Raw genomic sequence first — 23,194 nt, 5'->3', positions numbered from 1 at the left:
GAAATGCAGCCACCTCTGGGTTGGAGCGTGGCAGCTGTTTCAAACATCTTACCATCTCTGGACATTCCCAGGCTGAGGCATTTCTGCAGCCTGCAGTGCTGGCAGCGGTTGCGGCTGGTCCGGTCAATCTGGCAGTTCTGCTGGCGGGTGCAGGAGTACGTCACGTTGCCCTGCTGGCTTCTGCGGAAAAACCCCTGAAACAACGGGTTGGGGAGAGAGAGGCATACAAACTGACCACGGCAGCTCCGCGGCTTGTGTGTGAAGCGAACTGGGGGTGCCAACGCCTGGGGGAGGAGCATCTGCGGTATAAAATCAACACAGTGGCTGGTGCTGACTGGTCCCAGAGCTGAACAAGCCACGATGGGCCGATCTCCACTCTGGTGTGGTGGTAAAGGGCCAAGGGGTCAGGGCATGCTGATTAGCTGCTGGGCGGGTGCTAAGCAGGGCCGGAACGCCAATGGTCCCACAGCCCTGCTGGCAGACCCTGGGCAGCATCTGCTCCAGCACTGGCCCACGGCCCCCTCTGAAGGGCGCTGTCCCAGGGTTCTGTGTACTTGGGAGCGCCAAGGGAATTGGAAAGGAATCCCACACCCGGGGCGCTCCTGGTCGCAGAGATCAGGCAAGCGGGGGCAGGGGAGTGGAGTGGGGATTTGGGGTGTTGCTCACCTTGCAGCCTTCACAGGTGATGACCCCGTAGTGAATCCCTGACGATTTGTCCCCACAGATCTTACACGGGATCACTTCTATTTGTGCTAGGATTGAGAGCGAGAGAGAGAGAGATCATGAGCAGGGGCCGGAGTGCGCTGGGCATGCCCTGCATGTGTTCGCTTGGCTCTTTGGCACTGTCGTCTAATGCTTCTTAGAGCGAGCAGGTGCTGAGAGTCAGGACTCCTGGGTTCCATTCCCAGCTTTGGGAGGGGAGTGGGGCCTAGTGGGTTAGAACGCAGGAGGGAGGCCGGGAGCCAGGACTCCTGGGTTCTATTACACAGACCATCTCAATGAACCCTGTGGGGTGACCCCATTTAAGAGAGGACAGAGTTGGGGTCCTTAAGTGGCTAAATCAGCCACCAGGATTGTGGGTGGAGCCTTTATGTGAGTAAACTAGCTTGGCGCCAACAGCGAGGAAGGATTTATTTTGCCAACTCCCCAGGAAAGTGCTGAGTGTTACGCAGAGTTTGCCCACACAGGGGCACCCTCGTCTCACATTTCCTCCCATGCCCGGATGCCAGAGACTGGCCAGGGCGCCCGCCCCGCTGGATAGCAGTGTGCAGGGATCGCAGGCTGCGGTAACCCGGCCAGCAACTGCCTGCTGGGGCTGTCGCTCAGGCAGCGCACCTCTGCTAGTCCCGCCTCTGCCTTCCACTCAGCTGCCAGGCTCAGCAGGGAGAGAGGGGCAGGACCCAGCCACGCTCCCAGGGGCCTCGGGAGGGAGAAGGAATGGGGTTGATGTCACAGGTGGGGTCACCCTGTGGCCATGCTCCCCTGTGCCAGCCTGCCCCCTGGGCCTAAGCCACACCCCTGTGCCCCACTGCACAGCCCAGCAGCTCTTCTTTCCGGGGGTTAATTATCCAGCCAGAGTAAAGCTCTTCCGCACTGATAAGCACCCTACCCACCCCTCAGAGATTATTGTCACATGATGGCCGGTTACATAACCTGGAGATCATCTCATCATCGGCCGGCCAGGCCTGCAGGGGCCCCCTTAACCTCTTTGCAGGCAGCTCCTGCCTGGGCATCTCATCATCGGCCGGCCAGGCCTGCAGGGGCCCCCTTAATCTCTTCGCAGGCAGCTCCTGCCTGGGCATCTCATCATCGGCCGGCCAGGCCTGCAGGGGCCCCCTTAACCTCTTCGCAGGCAGCTCCTGCCTGGGCACTCTGCTCGCCAGGGGGGTTTCGTTAGGGAACTGGATTGGCAGCCCTGGGCTTGCATCTGCATGGGCACTCCCCTCTGAGTGCTGGGAACAGAACCCAGGAGTCCTGGCGCCCACCCGCCCTGCTCTAACCACTCAGCCACACTCCCCTCCCAGTGCTGGGAACAGAACCCAGGAATCCTGGCTCCCAGCCTCCCCGGCACACCCTGCTGTAACCACTGCTGAGAAATACCTGGGACAGAGACAAGCCGTCTCAGAAGACATTGAGACACCTAGGATCGTGCAGTAATAAGCAGGGGTGTCCTGTGGGGATCAAGTCTGGATTAAGGCACAAGTACGATAGTCTGTCCTAATGCCCCAGCTGCTGGAGCTAGGGGATAAGCGCAGAAATTCAGCTTTCATTTAAAAAAGAAAAGTTACTCCTCAAGGACGCACAGAAAAGCTTGAAAACAGGCCCCGAATCTGCAGACAGCCTACACCAACAGCTCTGAGAGGTGTGAACAGCCTCGTTCCTGGGGACTCCAACTTACTGCTGGCCCAAGGAGGGGCGGGGCTGCGGTTTGGGACGGGGGTATTGCCGTGCATGTGTCAGGCCCCAGACTGCAGTTCATGGAATCTGGTGCAGAGCAAACTTTTCCAAGAAGGGCAACAAAATCTACCACTGAAATAACTCCTGCAAAAACCCCAAGCCTGTCACTGCTAGGGGCTGGCATACAATTTTAAAGGAGGGTCAGGATTGTGAATAAACAGCAAACCAGGGAATTGTGCCCTGCTCATGCGTAAACACCTGGAATCCAACCAGTGTCACTGGGGCTTAGAGTTTGGCACCAAGTCCACATGTCTCCGAAGGTCGAGGCCCATGGGCCAAGCAGAGGGTTGGGGGCTCTGCTGACAGCAAGGAGTTTATGGGGACTGACACACTGAGTTCTCTGCTGCTTTGTAGTGGGAATGTGATGCCAAAATTAAGCTGGAAAGTGGGAGAGAGAGGGTATGTGAGGCAGAAGACTGGGAATCTGGTTCCTGGATTCCATCCTCAGCTCTGGGCAGGGAGTGGGATCTAGTGGTTAGAGCAGGAGGGCTGGGAACCAGGACTCCTGGATCTCCAACTCTGGGAGGGGAAGTGGGGCCTAGTGGTTAGGACGGGGCGACGGGGCATCAGGACTCCTGGGATCCATGCTGAGCTCTGGGAGGGGCAGATCCAACAGGGATGAGAAGCAGGACAGCAGCTTCTGCGTCTTCCTGAACCCCCTGGGCCTCTGGCCACGGGGAGCCATGAGCATCAAAGAGCTCCAAGTCCCTCAGTTGAAAGCCCCTCACGAAGGGCCGCGCGTAACCACATCCTGCACCTTCCAGGCCCAACAGCTGCTTTCCCAAGCATCTCCTCCCCGCAGGCAGCCCCCTGGCACCGGCCCAGCTCCTGCACTGGTTTGCTCTGTGATACGCCAGGCGCCCATTTGGTTTGCTCTTCCTCTCTAGAGCTTCCCTTATCGATGTCCCCTTCCTCCTCCCCCACCCCGCTGCGTAATGAACCCAGGCGATCAGCGCCCTAAATAAGGACCGAGAACTCGTCCCCCCATCGTCTTCGAAACCTCAGCAGGCAGCAGATCGCCTGACGCTAACCCACAACTGGGACGCACCTCCCACCGCGCAGGAAGGCAGAAACTTCTCCAGGGCAGAGAAATCTCACAGCCTCCCCTCCACTGCTCACCACACACCAACAGGTGAAAACCCCTACCTGCTGCTTGCAGGCAGGTACCAGTAAACAACTCCCCATCACCCCCTGGCAGGAGTGAGCTAATGGGGCCACGGGGCGGGGGAAGCACCAAAACTTTCCATCGGCACAAACACGCTGATACAGGGCTTTAAAGGCCCTGTGAGGCTAGCAAATCGCAGGCTCCAGGGCTATTGCACAGGCAGGGGTCAGGAAGGGAGGAGGCCCAACCTGTGGAATTCAAGAGTTGTTTCTCTCCTAGCCTCCTGCCAAAAGCAGGATATGGGACTAGATGGAATCGGCGGGGCTGCAAGCGGATCCCGGCTTAGATGGGTCACAATGTTTGATCTGCCCTGTCTAGTCTGCTCCCCTTGGCCTTTTGAGGTGTTATTCAGTCAGGGGGAGGGGGTCAGGGCAAGGTGGGCCCATGGTCTGATCTGGTGCGGTGGGGAGCTGGGAGAGCAGGCGGGACGGAGCGCTGAGATGCCCTGGTGTGGCTGCGGCGAGATGGGCTGAACCTTGCTTGACCCAGACCTTTCCCCTCGGCCTGGCACAAGCAGCAACACCGATAAAGGGCCAGAGCTCCTAGCCTGCTGCGACCACAGCTGTACAGACCTTTATGACCAGGCTCAGCCACTTGTGCCTCGGAGGCACCTTTTGCACCCTGCAGCCCCCTTGTAGCCGCTCTATAAACCATACCCCCTGCTGGGCCGCAGCTCGTTAGAGAGACAACGGTATTCATAGGTTACCCCTTTCGGGATGGATTTATTAACTAAATTAGCAAGGAGCGACCCAGACCGTGGCTGCAAGGAGACCGATGCAAAAAGGAGCACGTTTGAGAACATTTGCAGTTGGCCCTGACCCGAGACACTAAGGCCCTGATCCTTGAAGGGATTTAGGTGCCTAACTCCCATGGGTGGAGTCATAATGGAGACTGACTTCCCCTCTCCAGGTGGGCAGGGGGTACCGTGCGTCTGACCCTCACCCTGCTGCTGCCTGTGGGATCTGTGGGCAAGCTGCGGGTGTCATTCACCAGGACCAAGTACACTCAGACGATCCACGGCACCCCAGAGAATACAACAGGGCTCTGCAGATCATTGAAAAGGAGCAGAGAACTAGCCCAAACCCAGGGACTTCTGCACAGTTACGCCAGGGGTTCCTTTGGTCCCAGGACTGCTGCTTTGTGCTTACATCGGTGCGTGCACACCTGCACACTCTCAACCCCCCTCGACCCACTTCTCCCCCCAGCACAGAATTAGCTTGTGGAACTCGCCAAGACAAGATCTCCCTGAAGCCAAGAGCTCCGCAGCATAGCAGAAGGGGCTGGACTCTTATGGGGCTCACGAAAATAGCCAGAGTTACAATAGTAAGCGCTGGAAGGGATGTCGACTCTCCTGTGTCAGGGCATCATATAAGCCTGGGGTCAGGAAGGGAATTCTTTCAGGTTGCCCTAACGCAGCCAGGGCTCGCTTTTGCGTGCTGATACATTCCTGTATTTCCTTAAACAACACGGGGGCTAGTAAGTTTGTCTGATAACAATCATTCTCTATCCTACGCATTCCATTTCCTCTCTGCAACCACCCACTGCTCAGACCCAACGAGAAGAAAAAACCACAAGCTTCAATTGATTCCCCCCTAACCTCACAACAGAATGATTGTAATTTTTTTTTTTGTTTTTGGTCTTTTCTATCTATAGCAAATCAAATCGGTGGGAATGGGCTCAGGGTTTGACTCAGAAACAGGAACCCAGTGCCTGAATTAGTCAAAAAATTCACAAGCCAGAGAGCAAGCTGCCAGTAACTCTCATTTTCAGGTGATGGCTGATGCCAGTAAATTCGACCTGAGAAAGGTCAGTGAGGTCTCAGGCGAATTCCCCCACAGCAGCCCCATGATTGACGTGTGATGCCCGCGGGTGGCTGAGTAAGAGGATGAAGCCAAGACTTCGGAGGGGAGGAAGCAACAACCCCCCCCCCCCCCAAAAATCCTTTGATACCAAAAAAGTGCACCGTAACCTGGCTGGGAACCGGCCTCGACCAATGTTCCTGACTTTAACCACTGAGGGGCGTCACCAGGCGGGTCCGTGTCACGCTTCCCGTGGCGTCACGGAAGTTCCACGCGCCCGCGCTGGGGGTGAGGTAGGGCACGTGGAACTTATGGGGGTCACATGGGAACGGGGCAGGGAAAACACGCTAAGTCATGAGATGCGGGTAACGGAGCCGGGAAGCGGATGCAGCGTGGGACACGAAAGCAGGGCTCCGGGAGGCCAATTCTCCCCTCCACAGCCTTGTCCAGACACACGGGCGACAGCGGTTTAACGCGGAGTGTGACGTTCAACCCACTCTGCTAAACTAGTGCAACAGGCCGGGGGGAGGCTGCTCTCGGTCCCGTTTAAACCAGCCTAAGTTGCATCGATTAGGAGCAGGCTCAAGGCACCCATCGGCCGAAGTCAGAGCGTTAATTAACCCAGCACGTGTGCGGGTGACAGGTGGCGGCTGCCACCCCGTCAGCTCCAGGGGCCTCCAAAACCAAAGGCAAGAGTCACTGCAGCTCCAGCTAAAGAGCCAGGGCCGCTATGAGACACATCCCAAGGTGGCCATGTAACATGCATGGACCAGCGGCTCCCATGTAGACAAGGCTCAGTCCCAACTGGGGCTCCCAGCTTTAGCTTGGCTGGCTAGCCGAGTCTCCAAGGCCCACGTCCTCAAAGGGACGCAGGCTCCTGCCAGTGGAAATGAGGAGCCCACAGACCGTTGAGAATCTGGGCCCACAACCCCGCATCTGCCATGATGCCATTTAACCTGCTCCTGCCCCCCCAGGCTCGGGTGGCCCATTGGGGACGGCACAGCCTACTTGAAGCCAGGCTGAGCCACCCCGTGCTTGCTGCTCCTTATGCTGGCTTCGTCTGTCTGAGGGGCCTGCCGGGAAAGCTCGGGCATGCTCAGCGCTGCTACGGAGCTGAGGGGCGTATGCCCTGCAGAGCAGGCACACTAGAGAGGCACGGAGGTAGAGGGGCCAGAAATGGCCCAAGTCCTCCTGCCCCAGCCCACAGGAGAAGAAGGATGGCCCAGTGGTTAGGGAACTAGGCCAGGTGTGGGCCTAGCTTGACCACACGCTCCCTGGGTGTCCTCTGCGGGTCAGCTCCCTGTCGGTGCGAGCCAATAGCCTGCTGCCCAGTGGTGCTGTGCAACGTGCCGTGTTTACACTCGGGAGGGGAGGGAGCCCAAGCCCAAATGCTATGGGGATGGGCCCAGGTGGAGGGATTTCTCTGTATTCTTTGTCCCCACTTATAAGCTAATTGGTTGGTCACGGCCCTCTCAGTCGCCTCTGCTCCACGGCCTGGAGAGCGACGCGACACGTGAGGACACGGCCGGCCCCCAAGGGGCCCCAATCTCACACTGGAGCCCCTGGGTGCTATCACAATATGTAGACTAAATTCTGAGGATCCCTTGCAAAACTCTCAGAGCCTACTCAGGTGTTCACACTAATTGGGGAGCGGGGGAAACTAGTGGTTAGAGCAGGGGTCTCCAGGGTTCTTGTCCCTGCTCTGGGGGGGCAGTGGGGTCTAGTGGTTAGATCAGGAGACTGGTAATCAGGACTCTGGGGTTCTTTTCTCAGCTCTGGGAGGCAGCAGGGTTGAGTAGCTAGAGCAGGGTGGGAGTCAGGACACCTGGGTTGCATTGGCCGATAAATTACTGAGCAAGCCGCTCCCCACTTCCCTGTGCTGCAGCTTCCCCACCTGTAAAATGGGGCTCGTGAGACTCACATAAGGGTTACAAAGTGCTTTGAGATCCCCAGCTGAAGGTCACTCCTGGCCTGTATAATGCTGAGCAGCCACTGGCTTACTTGCCCCCAGTCAGCAGCTGAGGCTTTTAGACCTGGCGGATCCATACTTTAACTGGTGGTTTAACCCGCCCACCCCCAGCACGCACTCCCCCTGCCCCACTTTTCAAAATCAGGTGGCCGTGGGGGGTCACGTTTCGAGCTGTGGGGCGCACAGGGCTGTTTAGGGGTGATCCCCGCGCTGAGTTCCAAGAAAGATCAGCCTATTTACATATTAATAGGAAACAGAAAACCGTCCATGCAGCAGCCACCAGGAGGAGGGGCTGGTTAGATCACAGGTTGATTTGGAGCTAGCTGTGCTTCCCTTCCCCACTCCTCCGGGCCGCGCTTCAGGTCTTGGGCAGAACCTACGGGGCTTTCGGGACCTACCAGCAAAGCCATGGCCAGCAAAATAATCCTAGCCCTGCACACGCCCTTTTTGGCCCTTGGATCTCACTGCACTTTGCATGAGGAGGGAATGCTTCAGGTGGGGAAACTGAGGCACAGAGCATGCACGAGACTTGCCCAAGGTCACACATATTGACAAAACTGGACATAGAATTCATGAGTCCTGTTGCCCTGCCTCCCTCCTGCTCTAACCACTAGGCGCCGCTCCCTTCGCAGAGCTGGGAAGAGAACCCAGGAGTCCTGTCTTCCAGCCGGCTGCTCTATTAGACCCCTCTGTGTATTTAATGTCAGATAACCTGATGGTGTCAATAGCTTTAATTGCTGAAAACTAAGATTTACCTTCACACCCGAAGGCCAGAATTAAACTCCTTGATCTCAGATTTTGGTGCCCAACGTGACCTGCTTTGCTGAAGGTGATGAACAGCCGCAAACCACAACAGCTCAGCACCTTTGCAAACCAGGCCCCTTACACAGCGGTGGCTCCAGATGAAATGCGGACGCCCAATGTGAGGGGTGGAAACGTCGCCCTCGACATCCGAGCAGAATCTGTCGGAAGGGGCAGGGCCAGGAATCCTGGGTTCCTTCCACAGGTCTGGGAGCGAAATCTAGTGATTAGAGCAGGAGACTGGGAGTCAGGATTCCTGGGTTATACTGTCAGCGCTGGGAGAGAAGTCTCATGGGTCCAGGAGTCAGGACTCCAGGATCCCCTCCCTAGTGCTGCTGCTGACTTTGCCGTGTAACTTCGCATGAGTCACTGCGGCGGCCTGTGCCTCGGTTTCCCCACCTGAAACGGGTGACGGTAACCTTCAGCGGCACAGCCTTAGCCATGTTTGCAGGGAGGATGCCTGGCTGCCAGGGGAACATGGGCGTGGGGTGGTGGTATTACACGAGGCTCAGTTAATACCAGGTGACTGATCTGTCCTAACAAAACGTTACAGAACCGGGGCCAAGGCAGACTTGTAAACCAAAACTGAGCAACTCCTCCGCCCTGGAGGAAAACCAGGGGCAGGGCAGGGCGGGGTGGAGGAGGGTTATCCCCTATGCAAGCAGATGCCCCTCCCCTCACTTGGCACGAACAGGGGCTGGCTTCCCTGCCTGGTGGAGGAAACCAAGCTGAGCTGCAGGCTCTTCACAGGCAGGGCGATTGCTGCTGGTTTGTTGATAGAAAGCAGCCCTTGGCGGAGTCACAAATAGAACCCAGGAGTCCTGACCCTCTGCTCTCACCACCAGACTGGATCAAACTTCCTTCCAGAGCCTGGAACAGAACCCAGGACTCTTACCTCTCCCCCTCCCCTTCCCCCATCCCTTGCTCTACTCACTACACTCTCTTCTTTCCCAGCAACCCCCCGCACCCGCAACAGGCCTGTCCAGTCTCTGTCCCCCGCTCCCCAGCCAGGGCTAAAGAGCTGCCAATCTGAAGGCTGAGTGACTCCGACAGGGCTGGCTGCCTACTCGAATGCAGGGCCCGGCCCAGTTCAGAGAGGGCAGGTGCCCGTCTGCTGTGCCGGCCAGCTCCCTGCTTGCTGCCCGCGTGGCATGGAGCCAGGGCAGTCCGGTAGCCCCGTCTCCCTGCTGCCTCGCAAGAAGACAGGACAAAGCCAGCGGCTGCCGTAGGGCTGAGCCCTGCCCACATGCACCTTCCGCCACCCCATCTGCTCACCATGGAGGGGCCCAAGTTGGAGCCCTGCAAAGAGAGGCCGCGGCTAGAGCTTAGCCGCAGTGCTGGTGCCGGCCGCGAGGCAGGAGGAGACAGCATGCCTGGAGCCAGGCGACACCGGGCGGGTCAGGCCTGGGACTCCCTCCTGCCACGGGGAACTTGCAGCCTGACATGCGCAGCCTTCCTGGCCTCCCCACAGACCCCTCGGGGGAATTTAACTCTCAGAGGCCAGGGGCAGAGAATGCTAACGAAGCTAAAGGGGGGTAGCTTGAGTCCATTATGTAGGGTGGGCGCAGAAGCTGAAGCAGGAAGGCAGCATGGCCTAAGGGACAGAGTCCTGGAGCGAGGATCCACCTACATTGCACACACAGCTGTGACCGCAGCATGCGGAGAGAACCCCTGGGTTAGCTTTGATCTCGCCAGTACAAACACCAGTGGCAGCAGGAAGCCCTGGATGCCGCTCGAGGATGTCCCCAGGATCCCCAGCGTCCTTGTACAACCCCCCCCCCCCATGGCAGCGTCCCTGCCGTTGGCACTGGAGCCGGCTAGATCAAAGCCAGTAGGGGTATGCCTACATGTGATGCAGTCACGCCTCTGACTGCAGCGTAGGCAGATTCTCAGACTCAAGAGATCTGGGGTCTATTCACAGCTCTACTGCTGGGTGACCTCAGGCGAGCTATTTCCCTGCCCCGTGCCTCAGTTTCCCCATATGTAAAATGGGGTTAATGATCCTGACCTCCTTTGGAAAGGGCTTTGAGATGTACTGGTGGAAAGCTCTCCCCAGGAGCTCTCTTATCTAGTTAAGTGCATGGGGAGGGATCATTACTGTTTTCTCCTTGAAATCAGCAAAGATGACAGGCCGTGACCTAACAAGGCACTGTTTGCGACTCTGCCACCTGGACTGGCTTTAGAAAGCAGCCTGCAATACCCTCCGGCACATCTCTCCAGTGCCGTAGCCGCCCTGCCATGACACCCATGGGCTCTCAGTGTCACCAGGCTGGAGAGAAAGGCAAAATTGCTCTTCCTCGCACACCTCGATGGGGATGCCCGTGAGGAAGCATCAAGAGGTGTGTTTTTTTACTTCTCTTGCTCGGCAAACTAACTCAGTGCGTGGCCCAGGCTGGGCTGTTTGAGTAAAAGTGACTTATTGGAATGGGTTTGAGTGTCCACAAGGGCGGGGTGACTTGTTAACACTTTCCCCACATTAATCAAACTGAAAACAGCCGATTATGAACTCTCAGCGATGTCAAGGCACATTCCACGCCCCCAACTAGTTACTCAGCTTTCTGGGTGTCTGCAGAACAAAGCAGATCCTGAGATCTGGGGGCCCTGTGAGTCCCACAGCTTCAAAAACAGGCCCACAGGGTCTAGACGTGGAGGCGGTGTCTCGGGCTGGGTTTCCCCCCCTAGCCCCCCCCAGCTTAAAAAGATTGGGGTTTTTTTTAGTTTAGGTTTGGAGACTGAGACAGCGCCTCAGACAGATGTTGTTCTGGGGGTGCCAAACTGGTCAGGGCAGACAAGATGGGCTGCAGAAAAAAGGCAAATAGCGTCGTCCCCCCGCCCCACTTTTGAGGGTAAGGAACCTCCCACGGGTCGGCTGTGCAAAAAAATCACAAGTTTAGGGCCAGTGTTTATTGATAGCCCTGATGGTAGGCAGCCTCTTTCGCTGTCATATCCAGGGGCCAGGTCCTCCAAAAAGCACAGCTCTGAAGTCCCCAGCTCCCACTGACCCGCTTACAGCCAGGTTTTGCAAGCAGCTGGTTTTCCAAACCCAATATACTGAGCACTCCTGAAAATTCAGCCATTTATTTTGGTCTCTAAGTGGGCACTGAGCTGGTTTTAAATATCTGGCCCCCAGGTGGGTCACTCATCCCCACTATTATTTCTTGAAAGTCTTTGTTACTGACAGGTTTGAAATAAAATTGCAGCAAAGCTAAAAGTTGAAATAAAAAAAAAAAAACAGCCCCCAAAACCCAGCCACAAGCAGGATGTTGACGACGAAAAATGGAGAAAGTCCACTGAGACCCAGCTATCTGCTATTGACGTTATGTGAAAGGCACCCGGCTATCATGGCAATGGGGGTTACAAAGATAAAACAGGTTAGACCAGCAGACAGGCAGATCGACAGATAGATGAAGTAGATAAGCTAGATTAGACAGACAGAGTTTAAAATAAAAATTGAAGGTATGCTGAATCCAGATAAATTATGAATAATGGGGAGATTGGGCAGCACATTACAGTTGAAAAATGACTCCCCAGTGAATATTAATGGTGTGTCAATTGCCTACCTCTACAAACTGGGCTAGTGCTGAAAAAAATCTGGTCATCTGTTAGCAAAAATAATCCTCATTCATCGACTAAATACTGTCTACAGGTCTTTTGTTGTCTGTCTCAGTTTTGTCCCTGCTTAGGCAATGCAAGATTTCTCTATATATTAGCTATAAAATTAACAAACCAATCGAAAGCTTTTTTAAATTCACAACAGAAAACAGCTGAAAGATTCTTCCAAGTGAATTTTGCACATAAAAAATGACGACACTTTACAGGTTTGTCAGCACTAAAAAGTTGTACCAATTTGGGGAAGAAGCTATCCCAGTGTTAAGGTACCTTTATACTGTACCAGCATAACTGCACCCACACTACGGGTTATATTGATATAACTACATCTGCAAGCAAGCAAATCAGTCAATCACACTCCAAACCAACATAAATTATACTGGGACAATTTTGAAGTGTAGACCTGGGCTAAGAGGGAAGCAGCATGCTAATTAAATAGCAGAAGCTTAAGAAACGTGCAATTAACATAGGCAGCAAGATGCTGCACTCAGCAGTGTCTACTTTCCATTGTGTATTTTCCAAAAGTTTTGACACAGAGGGGTTTTTATTTTATTTATTTATTTATTTATTTAGGACGTGAGTCTGATCAATCCAGCATCTTGCTCTAAAGTTTAACCATTCCTTTCTGTTCCTTTTACATGCAAAGGGAACAGCACAGTTATTACCCTTTGACAAAAGTCTCGGTTGTGCCTTTGCATCTGAAGATGTTTTACTGATATAAAATAAAAACATTGTAGAATGATGCTGTTTCTCTTACTAAATTCAAGTTTCAACGCTGCAGGATCATGCATTTAGTTTGGGGCAGATTCTCAAGTGGTCTGCACCCGCAATAGGGGAGAGATTTCCCCAAAAGACCTCAGCTTTTATTTAGGCACCAAAATAAAGACCCGATTTTCCAGAATTCAGCACCTACAGGAGCTCAACTGTATTGAAAATCTGGCTCTAAATTCCACACAAATTAGAAATTAAGAGCCAGATCCCAGAGCCAATAAAGCGAGGCGGACATCACATCAGCTGAGGATTTGGTCCGAAGAATTTTTAAACACCCACTATACACAAGAAAGATGTACATAGCTCATAATAATTGATAGATCGTGTTGTTTTTCCATAGCCGTTGCTCAGAGGGTCTAAGAGTCGTTTTGGTTTGACTATGAAACTTCATTGTCAAACAGTTCATAATCTCGTATCATCAAAAAGCAACTGATGTTAAGCAAACCGATGTTTGAACACAATGGAGGAGTGAAGAGCTGACAAAGATGTGTATCTTGCTAAACCACCATAATGTGGTGTTTAATTAACACACAATAATTATTCTATAAAGTCAAACTCATTTATGTGAAAATGAAAGCAATTGCATAACTGTGCGCAAGATATGGATCTGCTTAATTCTTAAATAAAGTTTTAATAATCAGCATATTCTAATGAATACAACACTGCTTCACTACTGTTAAATTGACTGCATATTTAGGAGTCTCATTTTCCCTCTGAGTATTTATTTTTATTTTGCATCTCAAACATTTTTTAAAAATTTACATTAAGTACTACACTAATTAGAAAAATGTTTAGCATTGATACCAGCTGGATTTGAGTAGGACTTAATTAGTCTTTATAATTGAATTAAAAGGACCACTAGGATCTCACTCCCCACTAACAGATCCTCAAATATTCTGTGAAAATGAAATTTATTCACAACATAGCAAGTGGCTTTTATTAACAAAGTCAACCTTTTGCATTCTGCTGTGTTATTAAACAGCAACAGGCTGAGATATACATTCAGGATATTTTTGTACTGTCTAAAACCTAATTGTGTTGTCCCAACTTTTCCGATCGATGCAGATTTGAAATACTTCTTGGAAAGAAGTGAAAAGATTTTAAGTCTTATTTGTTCCATCTTATTAATTTGGGGATTTTGAACACATATAAACACCTTCAGTCAGTTAAGGCAAGAGATGAATTGACCGAGATCAGAGGTTTATTTCAGTAACAGATTGAATCAGACACTAAAAAAAGAAACCCAAAAAGTTATGACACACAAAACCAGATTTTCATGGGCTCAGCACCCGACGCTGTGACCTTGTCTGAAGATCTAGCCACTTAGTTTGCTGTCTAAATATTTTTGGTGCCCAAAGTTTGTTTTATTTTGCTTCTGGGTAGTAATCATTTGTGGCTGTAACTCTAATTAATTTTAGAGCCATTTTGCATGGGCATTTTTTAAAATTGTGGTTTAAACTGAAATAAATAATAATAATTAAATTGATGCTGGGGTCTTTTGGAAAATTCTGACCTTAGTCAATTTCAAAATAGACCCAGCAAGACACACACACACTAGGTCCTCTACAGAGAGAATTCAGATTGAGAATGCAGCAATCTCTAGGACACATCTCTAAGAAAGTTAATTTGTCTCTTTTATTACTGACTGATTTGCTTCGCTCTTTCTCGCTAGTGACTTGGAGTGATCAATCACTAAAATATCTGAGCCCCTATCATTCTGAGATCAGGAAGCTCAGCCCTTCACAGGATCAGGTCCCTTATTTGCTGAAAAGAATTCAGAACCATGCCGAAGCATCAACAATCAATCTATGCTCAAACCCCATACTGCAAACGCATTTCCCCTCTGCCCCCCACAGCCTCCACACTCACAGAAAACTATAATTGTTCCACAGATCCTGGCCAGGCTGACTCCCCCAGTCACAAGACTGGGCTGTGGTAGACAAAGAGTTCATGTCAGAAAGTTCATGTCAGAAAGGACCATTATGATCCTCTATTCTGGTCTGACCTTTTGCATCACTTCTGATTGAGCAGGACCTTATCTTCTAGAATCAATGAGGAGTCTGGTGGCACTTTAAAGACTCAACCTTATCGTTTAGAAAGGCATCCAGTCTTGATTTGAGAACTTCCACAAGATGGAGAAGCCACCACAGCCCTGGGCAAACTGATCCAATGGTTAGTTACCCTCCCTGCTAAAAATGAGCACTTATTTCTAGTCTGAATTTGTCTAGCTTCAGATTGCAGACACTGGATTTAATTCTGCTTTTTTTCTGCTAGATTAACCAACTACCTACAAGCAAAAATCTCTTCTCCAGGTTGGTCGTAATCAAGATACCTCTTAACCTTCTTGTGGCTAAATGAATAGATTGAGCTTCTTCAGTTTCTCTCTCTCTCAGGCAAGTTTTCCAGAGCTCAACCCATTCTTGTAATTCTACTCCTTACTCTTACACTATAACCCTGCGTATACTCTTACACTATAACTATCCCCCTTCTCAATCACCAGATCTAATCAATCCTCTAAATCATTTGGTCACCAGACCTTAAATCATTTCACCAGATCCCAGGGGACTCTGATTCTAGAAGTCACATCATCACATCCTCTGTGTGTAATATGAAGAAATAATAATACTCCTAGATCTTACTTAGCACTTTTCATCCATAGATCTCAAAGCATTTTATATCGGAGGGGAGATATAATTATTTCCTCTTTGCAGAGATAAAATAGTGCATCAAAAATAAATTTGTCTGCAAGCACATTTGGATTCTGGTGGGGCTGGAGGTCTAGTCCGGTCTAGCCAGGAGGCAGAATCTGGCCCCAAATTGCTACCATTTCTAAGAAAGAACGAACAAACTGCTAGTGGAAGTATTCCTTGTAAATCTTTTGCAAATCTTTTATAGCCCGTATTCATCCAATTCATATTGCATCTGATTTGAACATGGCTTCTACTGTAAGAGCTGTAGCCCTGGATCTTACTGGAAATATACACGTAGTTGGAGATGAAATTTGACAAAATATGCGCTCAGATTAAGAGACACAGTGGCATTTCACTTACTGCTACGAACCCCACTCCTCTCTGTCCCACCCTGACAACTGACGGGCTTTGAAAAAACACTGAGTATTTCTCTGACTATGGCATCACTAATTGAAATGTGGGAAAGGAAGGGAGATGTATTTTAAAAGCAGTTTCGGGTTTAAGAACCCAACGCATCAATATAGTCTCTGAAACCTCAGCTCTTGCTACCACCCTTTATTCTTCTCTCTGTATGTATCTGTTTATCGCTTCCCTTCAAAGCAAAACTCTCCCAATGAATACACTTTCATTATATTCTCAGTGCCTCAGATAAGAGGCTTGATATCACTGACAAGGAAACTATACTTTGTCAAGAGTTAAATATATTTGCGTTAACTGATCACAGGAGATGAAATCACTTTCGCAAATCAGTTCAACTACGTTATTACAATTGCTTTCACTATAGAACAACATTTCAAATACCCTGATTCGGGGCACGGCTAGCTAGTTTAGTCACTTCTATATATTGCCTTTAGGAAACTGCAATGGTTATTGGGATTCACAACACTGAGAGAAAACCACACAACAAAGAAGATGCAGTCTGGGAACCGGTTATCCTAAGAGCTTTGAATTCTTAGATCAGTGGAAATTCTACCAGAGCTAAGACAGAATTCAGCTGTATCTACTTCTTGGTTACACACACGCTAAACCACACCACAAACGCTACAATCCCCAGGCAGAAAACGTGTAGCAAAACTCATAATCTTTGTGTTCTGCCTCGGTACCACACCTAGTACCACGGTGACTGGGGCTCCTGGGTGCAACCACAATACACATAATTATAAAGACTGCAAAACGTCTTCAATGGAAGTTAAGGCACTCAGCGCTATGCAGAATCAGGCCCTATCATCAGATTTCCAGTTCTACATGCCTTCCAGGCTGGATAAAAATCAATGACTTAAAAAATACCTTAAAAAATTGTATTTTTAAATTTAAATTAAAGCAGGTACATTTTTCTTAAAGTGAACTATTTAAAAATAAATTTGCACCTATGTTAAGACCTACACTCATTATAATCTATTAAAATCATTTTCAATGAAATGCAGAAAATAATATTAAGCAGTACGCAGCTGCCAAATTTTAAAGAAAGTCAAACCACTGAACTCGTGTAAGTCACCGGCTAAGCGCCTGCAACCAGAGTTTGAAGTCGTTCTAAATCAGCTTTTGACAGCAGCAACCTCTTGAGCACAGGCAGAAAGAACACTTTCGTCATTTCTGTTTATTCAATGGCTAGTTCATTCAAAGTTAAGAAACCAACTGGGAGCTGACAAAGCAGGAAAGCTTGTTTTCCCTTTTCCAATCTATGAATAAAGCTAAGGTGTGAGAGGACAAACTCTATTAGTTTCTAAAATCTTCAGGAAAATCAGTTAGTTTTGAAATACAAAACATGTTTTGATTCACATATTTTTGTTTCTTATGAATACAGCACATTTAAAGTATTTTATTCAACTAACTGTAAAAAAAATGGAAAACCCTGCTTTTATGCATTTTTGTTTGAATTGCAATTTCCATCCATATATAACTTGACACAAATCATGAATAAAAAATTAATCACATACAGTAAATGAGAAATGCATCACTCACCATTTTCTAACATCATAAAAAATTTAAAATCTGAATAAAAGGAAGTTAAGTGCTATAAATAAATTGCTTAAATAAATGCGTGTAGATATAGTGTAGCCTCCTGGCTCAAACAGCACCAACATTTTTGTGAAGGCTATATTTAGTTGCAAAGCAAAATGTTTTAATGGTTACTAACCAATGAGAATCAATTTTTCTTTAGGAAGATAACTGAAAGGGACAAACACCAAAGCACAATTAAACTTGATTATTTAAATTAAGGTTTCCTATTTGCTGATTTAAACCATGATTAAAAGTGGTGATTTTAATCGCTTCTATTTAAATCAATCCACCCTGATGTCTCCCCATTTTCTACACACGCAACAAGTAAAACCTCAAAGCAATTCTACTGAAACTACACAAATACCCGGAACACACTTAGAAACAGTATTATGAGTTGCAATCTTTTTTTTTTTTCTGGTAACACAAAATATTAATTGAAAAAAACCTCAACACATCTTGAAGCAAAAGATTTGGGGCAGATCCTCAGAGTGTATAAAGCAGGTTGTTACCTTGATTTCAATGGAATGACACTGATCTACACCTGCTAAGGATTTGGCCCGTTGTTTCTCAGAAGGCTCTTGGAAAGAAAAAAAGGATCTGAAATTTCCTATCGCAAATTTACAGAGATCCTGTAAGTCACTGCATCTAGGGAAAGCCGAGTCAGGCCTGTATCTCGGGCGTGGGGTTTGAGTTTATCATTTTTAAATTCACCATTCTGAAAACACACAAATTACTGGAACAGCCAATATTAATTGGAACATTTTTTAAGAGAAGAATGAAGTGGGCTGGGAGCCCAGCAGAGGTATCGGATAAGTAATAGGGGATAGTAAATGTAAAGAAGCAGAAACTGATAAGCTAATTTTTCCCATATACTATCTGTACTCAGGAGCCCCAGTTATAGAGCAGGACCCAGTTGTGCTGGGCGCTGCACATTATTATTTATTAGGTGTACTACGGTAGCACTAGAAGCCCCAGCCACAGACTGCAACCCTGCCGTGCAGGGCGCGGTATAGACACAGAATAAACATTTGAATCCCTTTGCTTGGTGGGTTGATTTTATGTCTGTGGTTCCGACAGTAGTGTATTCGCTCTGCCCAGGTATATACAACACACACCAGAAGATTAGAGGGAAGAAAACAACAACAAACCACTAAAACAGATTTTCTGAGGCGCCCCCTCTCCGCAGCGCAGCGCGGCTTCTGTTATTCTCCAGGGACACTGCTGGGGGCTGAGTGCTTGGAAGTCGCTGGGAAGGTCTGACAGCCTGGGAGCCTGATGGAAGGACTGGCCAAAGTCCTGGAGAGAGTGGACCGTAGGAGGCTCGGTGGGGTCTCCCTGCCTTTGGCCTCTAGGAATCTCTAGCTTCGGGCTGCTCATTGCTCATTGGGAGCAAGGTCTGAAAAGCAGCCCACAGTTGTTATTAGGGCCCTCTCTGCTTGGGGTTGCTGCTCCCACGCCCTCAGATGGCTACAGGAAACCATCTCCTGCCACCCACAGACACACGCGGTGGAATGGGGCAAGTTATGTCATCAAAGGAACAGCAACGGGCGAGGGTGGGCCTGGAACCGGTTTTGACCGCAAGTGGCAGAGGGACGCAGGAGAGTCCCACAACAGCCGGGCATGCAGACAGGCAGGGAGGAAGACTGCGCTGGTGAATAGGGCTCCGATCCTGCACTAGCTAAACCAGCCCAGGCCAGATCCTCAGCCAGCGTAAACTGGGGCAGTTAAAATTAAATTAACCCAGCTATGGAGATTGGGGATCTGGCGGTAGTTTTGTGACTGTTTTCAGGGGGAGGAGGTTCAAATCCACCAGGCTCCACTGCCTTAGAAGAAACTGCACCTCCCTGCAAAGGGGAATCTGGCTACTGACTGCCGAGCATCACTAGCCACAAACCAAGGAAGGAAGGAGCCCATTGGGCTGATGATCAGAGATTTCTGCAGCTCTTGCTTTGCCTTTCCTGGCCAGAGTAGTTAAAGGCACTGACACTTCTGACCGCCCCAGCCTGGGAGTAGCGCATGAACTGAGCGAACGGATGGTGAACAGAGAGCCAGACCACAGAGTCCCTCAGCAGATCAAAAAAACCTTAATCAGCAACTTTCCCTCCACCTCTTCAGCACTAACCTGTACGCGTGGCATCGAATGCAGAAACCCACAACCTCCCCTTCCCGCCCCGAGGTTCGTTTTGCCTGCTGCCAGGGCCCTCCGCAGGCAGTGGCTGCAAGGGGGTGAGGGGCAAAGGGTCTCCAGCTCAGGTGGGCTGAGCCGAGTCAGAGCTGTGGTGGCTGGTTGAACCTGGAGCTGAGAGAAAGCCCAGCCCCACCTAGACTTCTACAAGGGGCCGGGAGGCTGTTTGTGGCTGGCTGGGGTGGGCTCTTTTGAAAGGAACTGTTCAGAAGTTGTTTAAACAACAAATTCCCCTTGAGCTAGTCTGAGCTGAAGGCACGAGCTAACACAAGCTCCAAACCCAGCTGAATTTCCGTGCCGGGAGCGAGCGCTGACCCAAGGAGGCAGCCGGGGGCGGAGGGAGTGGGGGGGCGGGTAAGGTTTCATGATCTGGGCACAACACTGGGAGCCAGGATTCCTGGGGTCCATTCCTGCCTCTGAGCAACAGTGTGGCCTAGGAGTTAGAAGGGGACAAAGGGAGCCAGGATTTGTGGGTTTATTCCAGGCTCTGAGAGGCAGCCTGGCCTTTGTTCTTAGAGCAAGACTGGAAGCCAGGACTCCTGGGTTCTATTCCCTGCTTTGCCCTCGACTTGCTATGCAATCTTGGGGAGTCACTTCCCCGATCAGTGCCTCAGTTTCTCCTTCCACACTTTGCCTGTTTTGTCTATTTAAAGACTGTGAGCTCTTGGGGCAGGGTCTGTCTCTCTCTCAGTGTTCATGGAGCATCTACCACAATGGGGCGGAGATCTCAGCTGGGGCCGTGAGATGCTATTGAAATATAAATAAATAATCATCATAGGTGGTGAAGTGGGACAAGGTTACAGGTTTCCCACGATCAATGAGCGCTCTACAGAGTATTTGCAGCCTGAAGAGAGGTCAGCGCTGTGTACGTGGGGCAAAAAGGAACAAAGATATCCACCCTCCCCAAAGGAGTTCAATTGTTCCAAACCCCTAAATTCGTCCGCTGTTTGTTTTTTTTTTTTAAAAAAAAACGTTAGAAACACAAACCATCAGATTTCCCTCCGTCATGGGCAAGAAACAGTTTTCAGGGCAGGGAATGGATGTGACAAATTGCCAGGCTAGCGAGATCACAAACATTGGCCAGACCCGCACGGGTGTAGGGGTCCCCCAGCACAGATTGTACTGGATTGGGACTTTAAGTACCTGTGGGCTGGACTCCTGCTCAAGGTCACTGCCAGGGGGGTTGCAGTGTAGGGGTGTTTTTGAGCTCAGACTATGGCTGAAGGAATATGGTTGCATTCTCAGTGGTGTCTACACTATATCTACATGGGCCATTCCTTTATCTATACTCTGAGATAGCGCGTCGAGGTTCATTAATTTCTTTTTTGTATATTTTTATTTTGCCTTGTCGATTTTAGGGTCTGCTAAAAGCCTGTGAGAGGGGTGTGACATCGGACATTCAACACAATTTCACTGGGGTTTTAAATTAGACCATTTATTCCACTCGCACAGGGGAGAAAATGGAACAATGTGCTGGGCCAGAACCCCAACTGGCGTAAATGGACGTAGTTCCTTTGATGTCAATGGGCCACATCCCCAGCCTGATTCCACTGACGTCAATGGAACAGATCCTCAGCGTGAGTAAAATAGCACAGCTCCATTGACGTCAATGGCCAGCCCCCTAACTGGTGTCAATCCGCATCGCCCCATTGACACCAACGGGGCAGATCCCAGCCAACTGTGGATCAACGTCGCGCTGCTGACTTAGACGGAACGACACTGATTCACATCAGCCGAGCACCTGGCCTAGTGAGTCTAAAACATCCCTGAAGAGTTAGTGACATAAGACCAGGCTGGGAGCCTGGGTGGGAATTCAAAGGTTCTACAGGTGAGGAGTATATTTGTTCCCCTGGGGCCAAACGCCTAATCCTTCAGGGCGGGTGGGGGGGGATCTCCAATCCTGGGCCTAGACTCAGCATCAAGGCATGAAGCAGGGAGTGCCCATCTGAAACATGGGGGGGCAGGTCCCAGTTCAAACAGGGGTGGTGTGCCGAAACACAGAACAAAGGGAAGAGAAGCAGGATCCCCTGTAGCTGGGCGCCAGCATGGCACAGCAGGGAAATGGATTCAGTACCCTGACAGGCGCTCGCCATGTCTCTGTATCTATGGGTTACTTCCTTCCGGGGTGAAGTCACTGGGAGTTACGCTGGGTTTGCACCAGGATGAGTGGGAATTATCTGGCTCGAGGACCCTAAGCTAGGGATTTGCAAAGGAGCTGCCAAAATCAGCTGCCCTAAATCCTCGGGGAATTCAACGGAGAGGCAGGACAGCCCAGTGGTTAGGGTGCAGCTCTGGGACTGGGGGGGGCTGGCTCAATTCCTGCTCTCCCAGAGTCTCCCTGGGGCGACCATGTGGACAAGGTTTACAAAGGTGGCTCCTGGTTTTCTGGGCTCCAGTTGGGGGCACCATAAAGGGGGCTGATTTTCAGAAAGTGATGAGCCCCCGCCCCCCCCTGGAAATCAGCGCCCTTTGAGGCCTGCAAAGTCAGGCACCCGCATGCTGAAAACGTTGACCTCAGTCTCGCCCCCGGCCCCCCAGGCTTTCCACCTCCCCCACACCATGTCCTTGTGTCTGTGCGCGCCCCCCCCCGGTCCCCCGAGCCAGGTCCTCACGTCTGCATCCCCTCCGCTTCCCACACGTCCCCACCACACCATGTCCTTGCGTCTGTGCCTCCCCCAGCTTCCCCACACACACACACACCAGGTCCTCGCATCTGCGCCCCCCTGCAGCTTTCCACATGCCCCCCCCCCACCAGGTCCTTACGTCTGCGCCCACCCCAGCTTCCCACATGTCCCCACCACACCATGTCCTTGCGTCTGTGTGCCCCCTCTTGCCAGGGTCCTCGCATCTGCGCCCCCCCCCAGCTTCCCACACTTCCCCCCACCAGGTCCTTGTATCTGTATCCCACCCTGCTTCCCACACACCCTCCTCCCCAGCCAGGTCCTGACGTCTGCACATCCCCCCAGCTTCCCACACGTCCCCCCCACACCATGTCCTCGCGTCTGTGCCTCCTCCACGGCCAGATCCTCACATCTGCACCCCCCACAGCTTCCCACACATCCCCACCACACCAAGTCCTTGTATCTGCGCCCTCCTCAGCTTCCCCCCACACCAGATCCTCGCGTCTGTGTCCCCCTCAGCTTCCCACACATCCCCCCACACACCAGGTCCCCGCGTCTGTGTCCCCCTCAGCTTCCACACATCCCCCCACACCAGGTCCTCGCGTCTGTGTCCCCCTCAGCTTCCCACACCAGGTCCTCGCATCTGCACACACCCCCAGCTTCCCATACAGCCTTCCCCCACGCCGGGTCCTCGTGTCTATGCGCCCCCCCCCCCCCCCCCCGCAAGCTTCCTACACTGCCTCCTCCAGGCCAGGTCCTCGCATTTGTGCCCCCCCAGCTTCCTACACGTTCCCCCACACACGACCGGGTCCCTGTGTCTGTGTCCCCCCCAACTTCTCACATGCCTTACTGAGACACTGGTTCCTCGCACCTGCCCCCCCCACAGGCTTTCCACCTCCCCAATGCCAGGTGCTCCCCCTCCGACGCTGGCTCCTCACACCCCTCCCTCAGGTTTCCCACCTCCCCAGGTGCCTGTGGCCACCCCCTCCAGCTTCCCACAGCCTTCCTCCAGACCTGGCTCCTCACCTCCCCAGTCTCTGATCCCCCTAACACTGGGTCCTCACACCTTTGTGCCCCTGCCCCAGGCTACCCACCCCCCTTGCCAGGTCCTCATGCCCTCATGCCT

General features: G+C 51.2%; 1 protein-coding gene across 1 annotated transcript in view; it reads right to left on the bottom strand.

The window, feature by feature from the left end:
* Positions 1-23,194, bottom strand: part of RORC (RAR related orphan receptor C) — a 67,199-nt gene that overhangs the window by 15,217 nt on the left and 28,788 nt on the right. Inside the window, exons 3-4 of the mRNA XM_073322962.1 lie at positions 667-752; positions 53-194 (exon numbers count right to left, since the gene is read on the bottom strand). Of these exons, the coding sequence (XP_073179063.1) occupies positions 53-194; positions 667-752 (228 nt within the window). The remainder of the gene's footprint in view (positions 1-52; positions 195-666; positions 753-23,194) is intronic.

This window comes from Lepidochelys kempii, chromosome 24 (assembly GCF_965140285.1).
Source record: "Lepidochelys kempii isolate rLepKem1 chromosome 24, rLepKem1.hap1, whole genome shotgun sequence".
NCBI lineage: Eukaryota > Metazoa > Chordata > Testudines > Cheloniidae > Lepidochelys > Lepidochelys kempii.
This window is presented reverse-complemented; position numbering and strand designations above follow the sequence as displayed.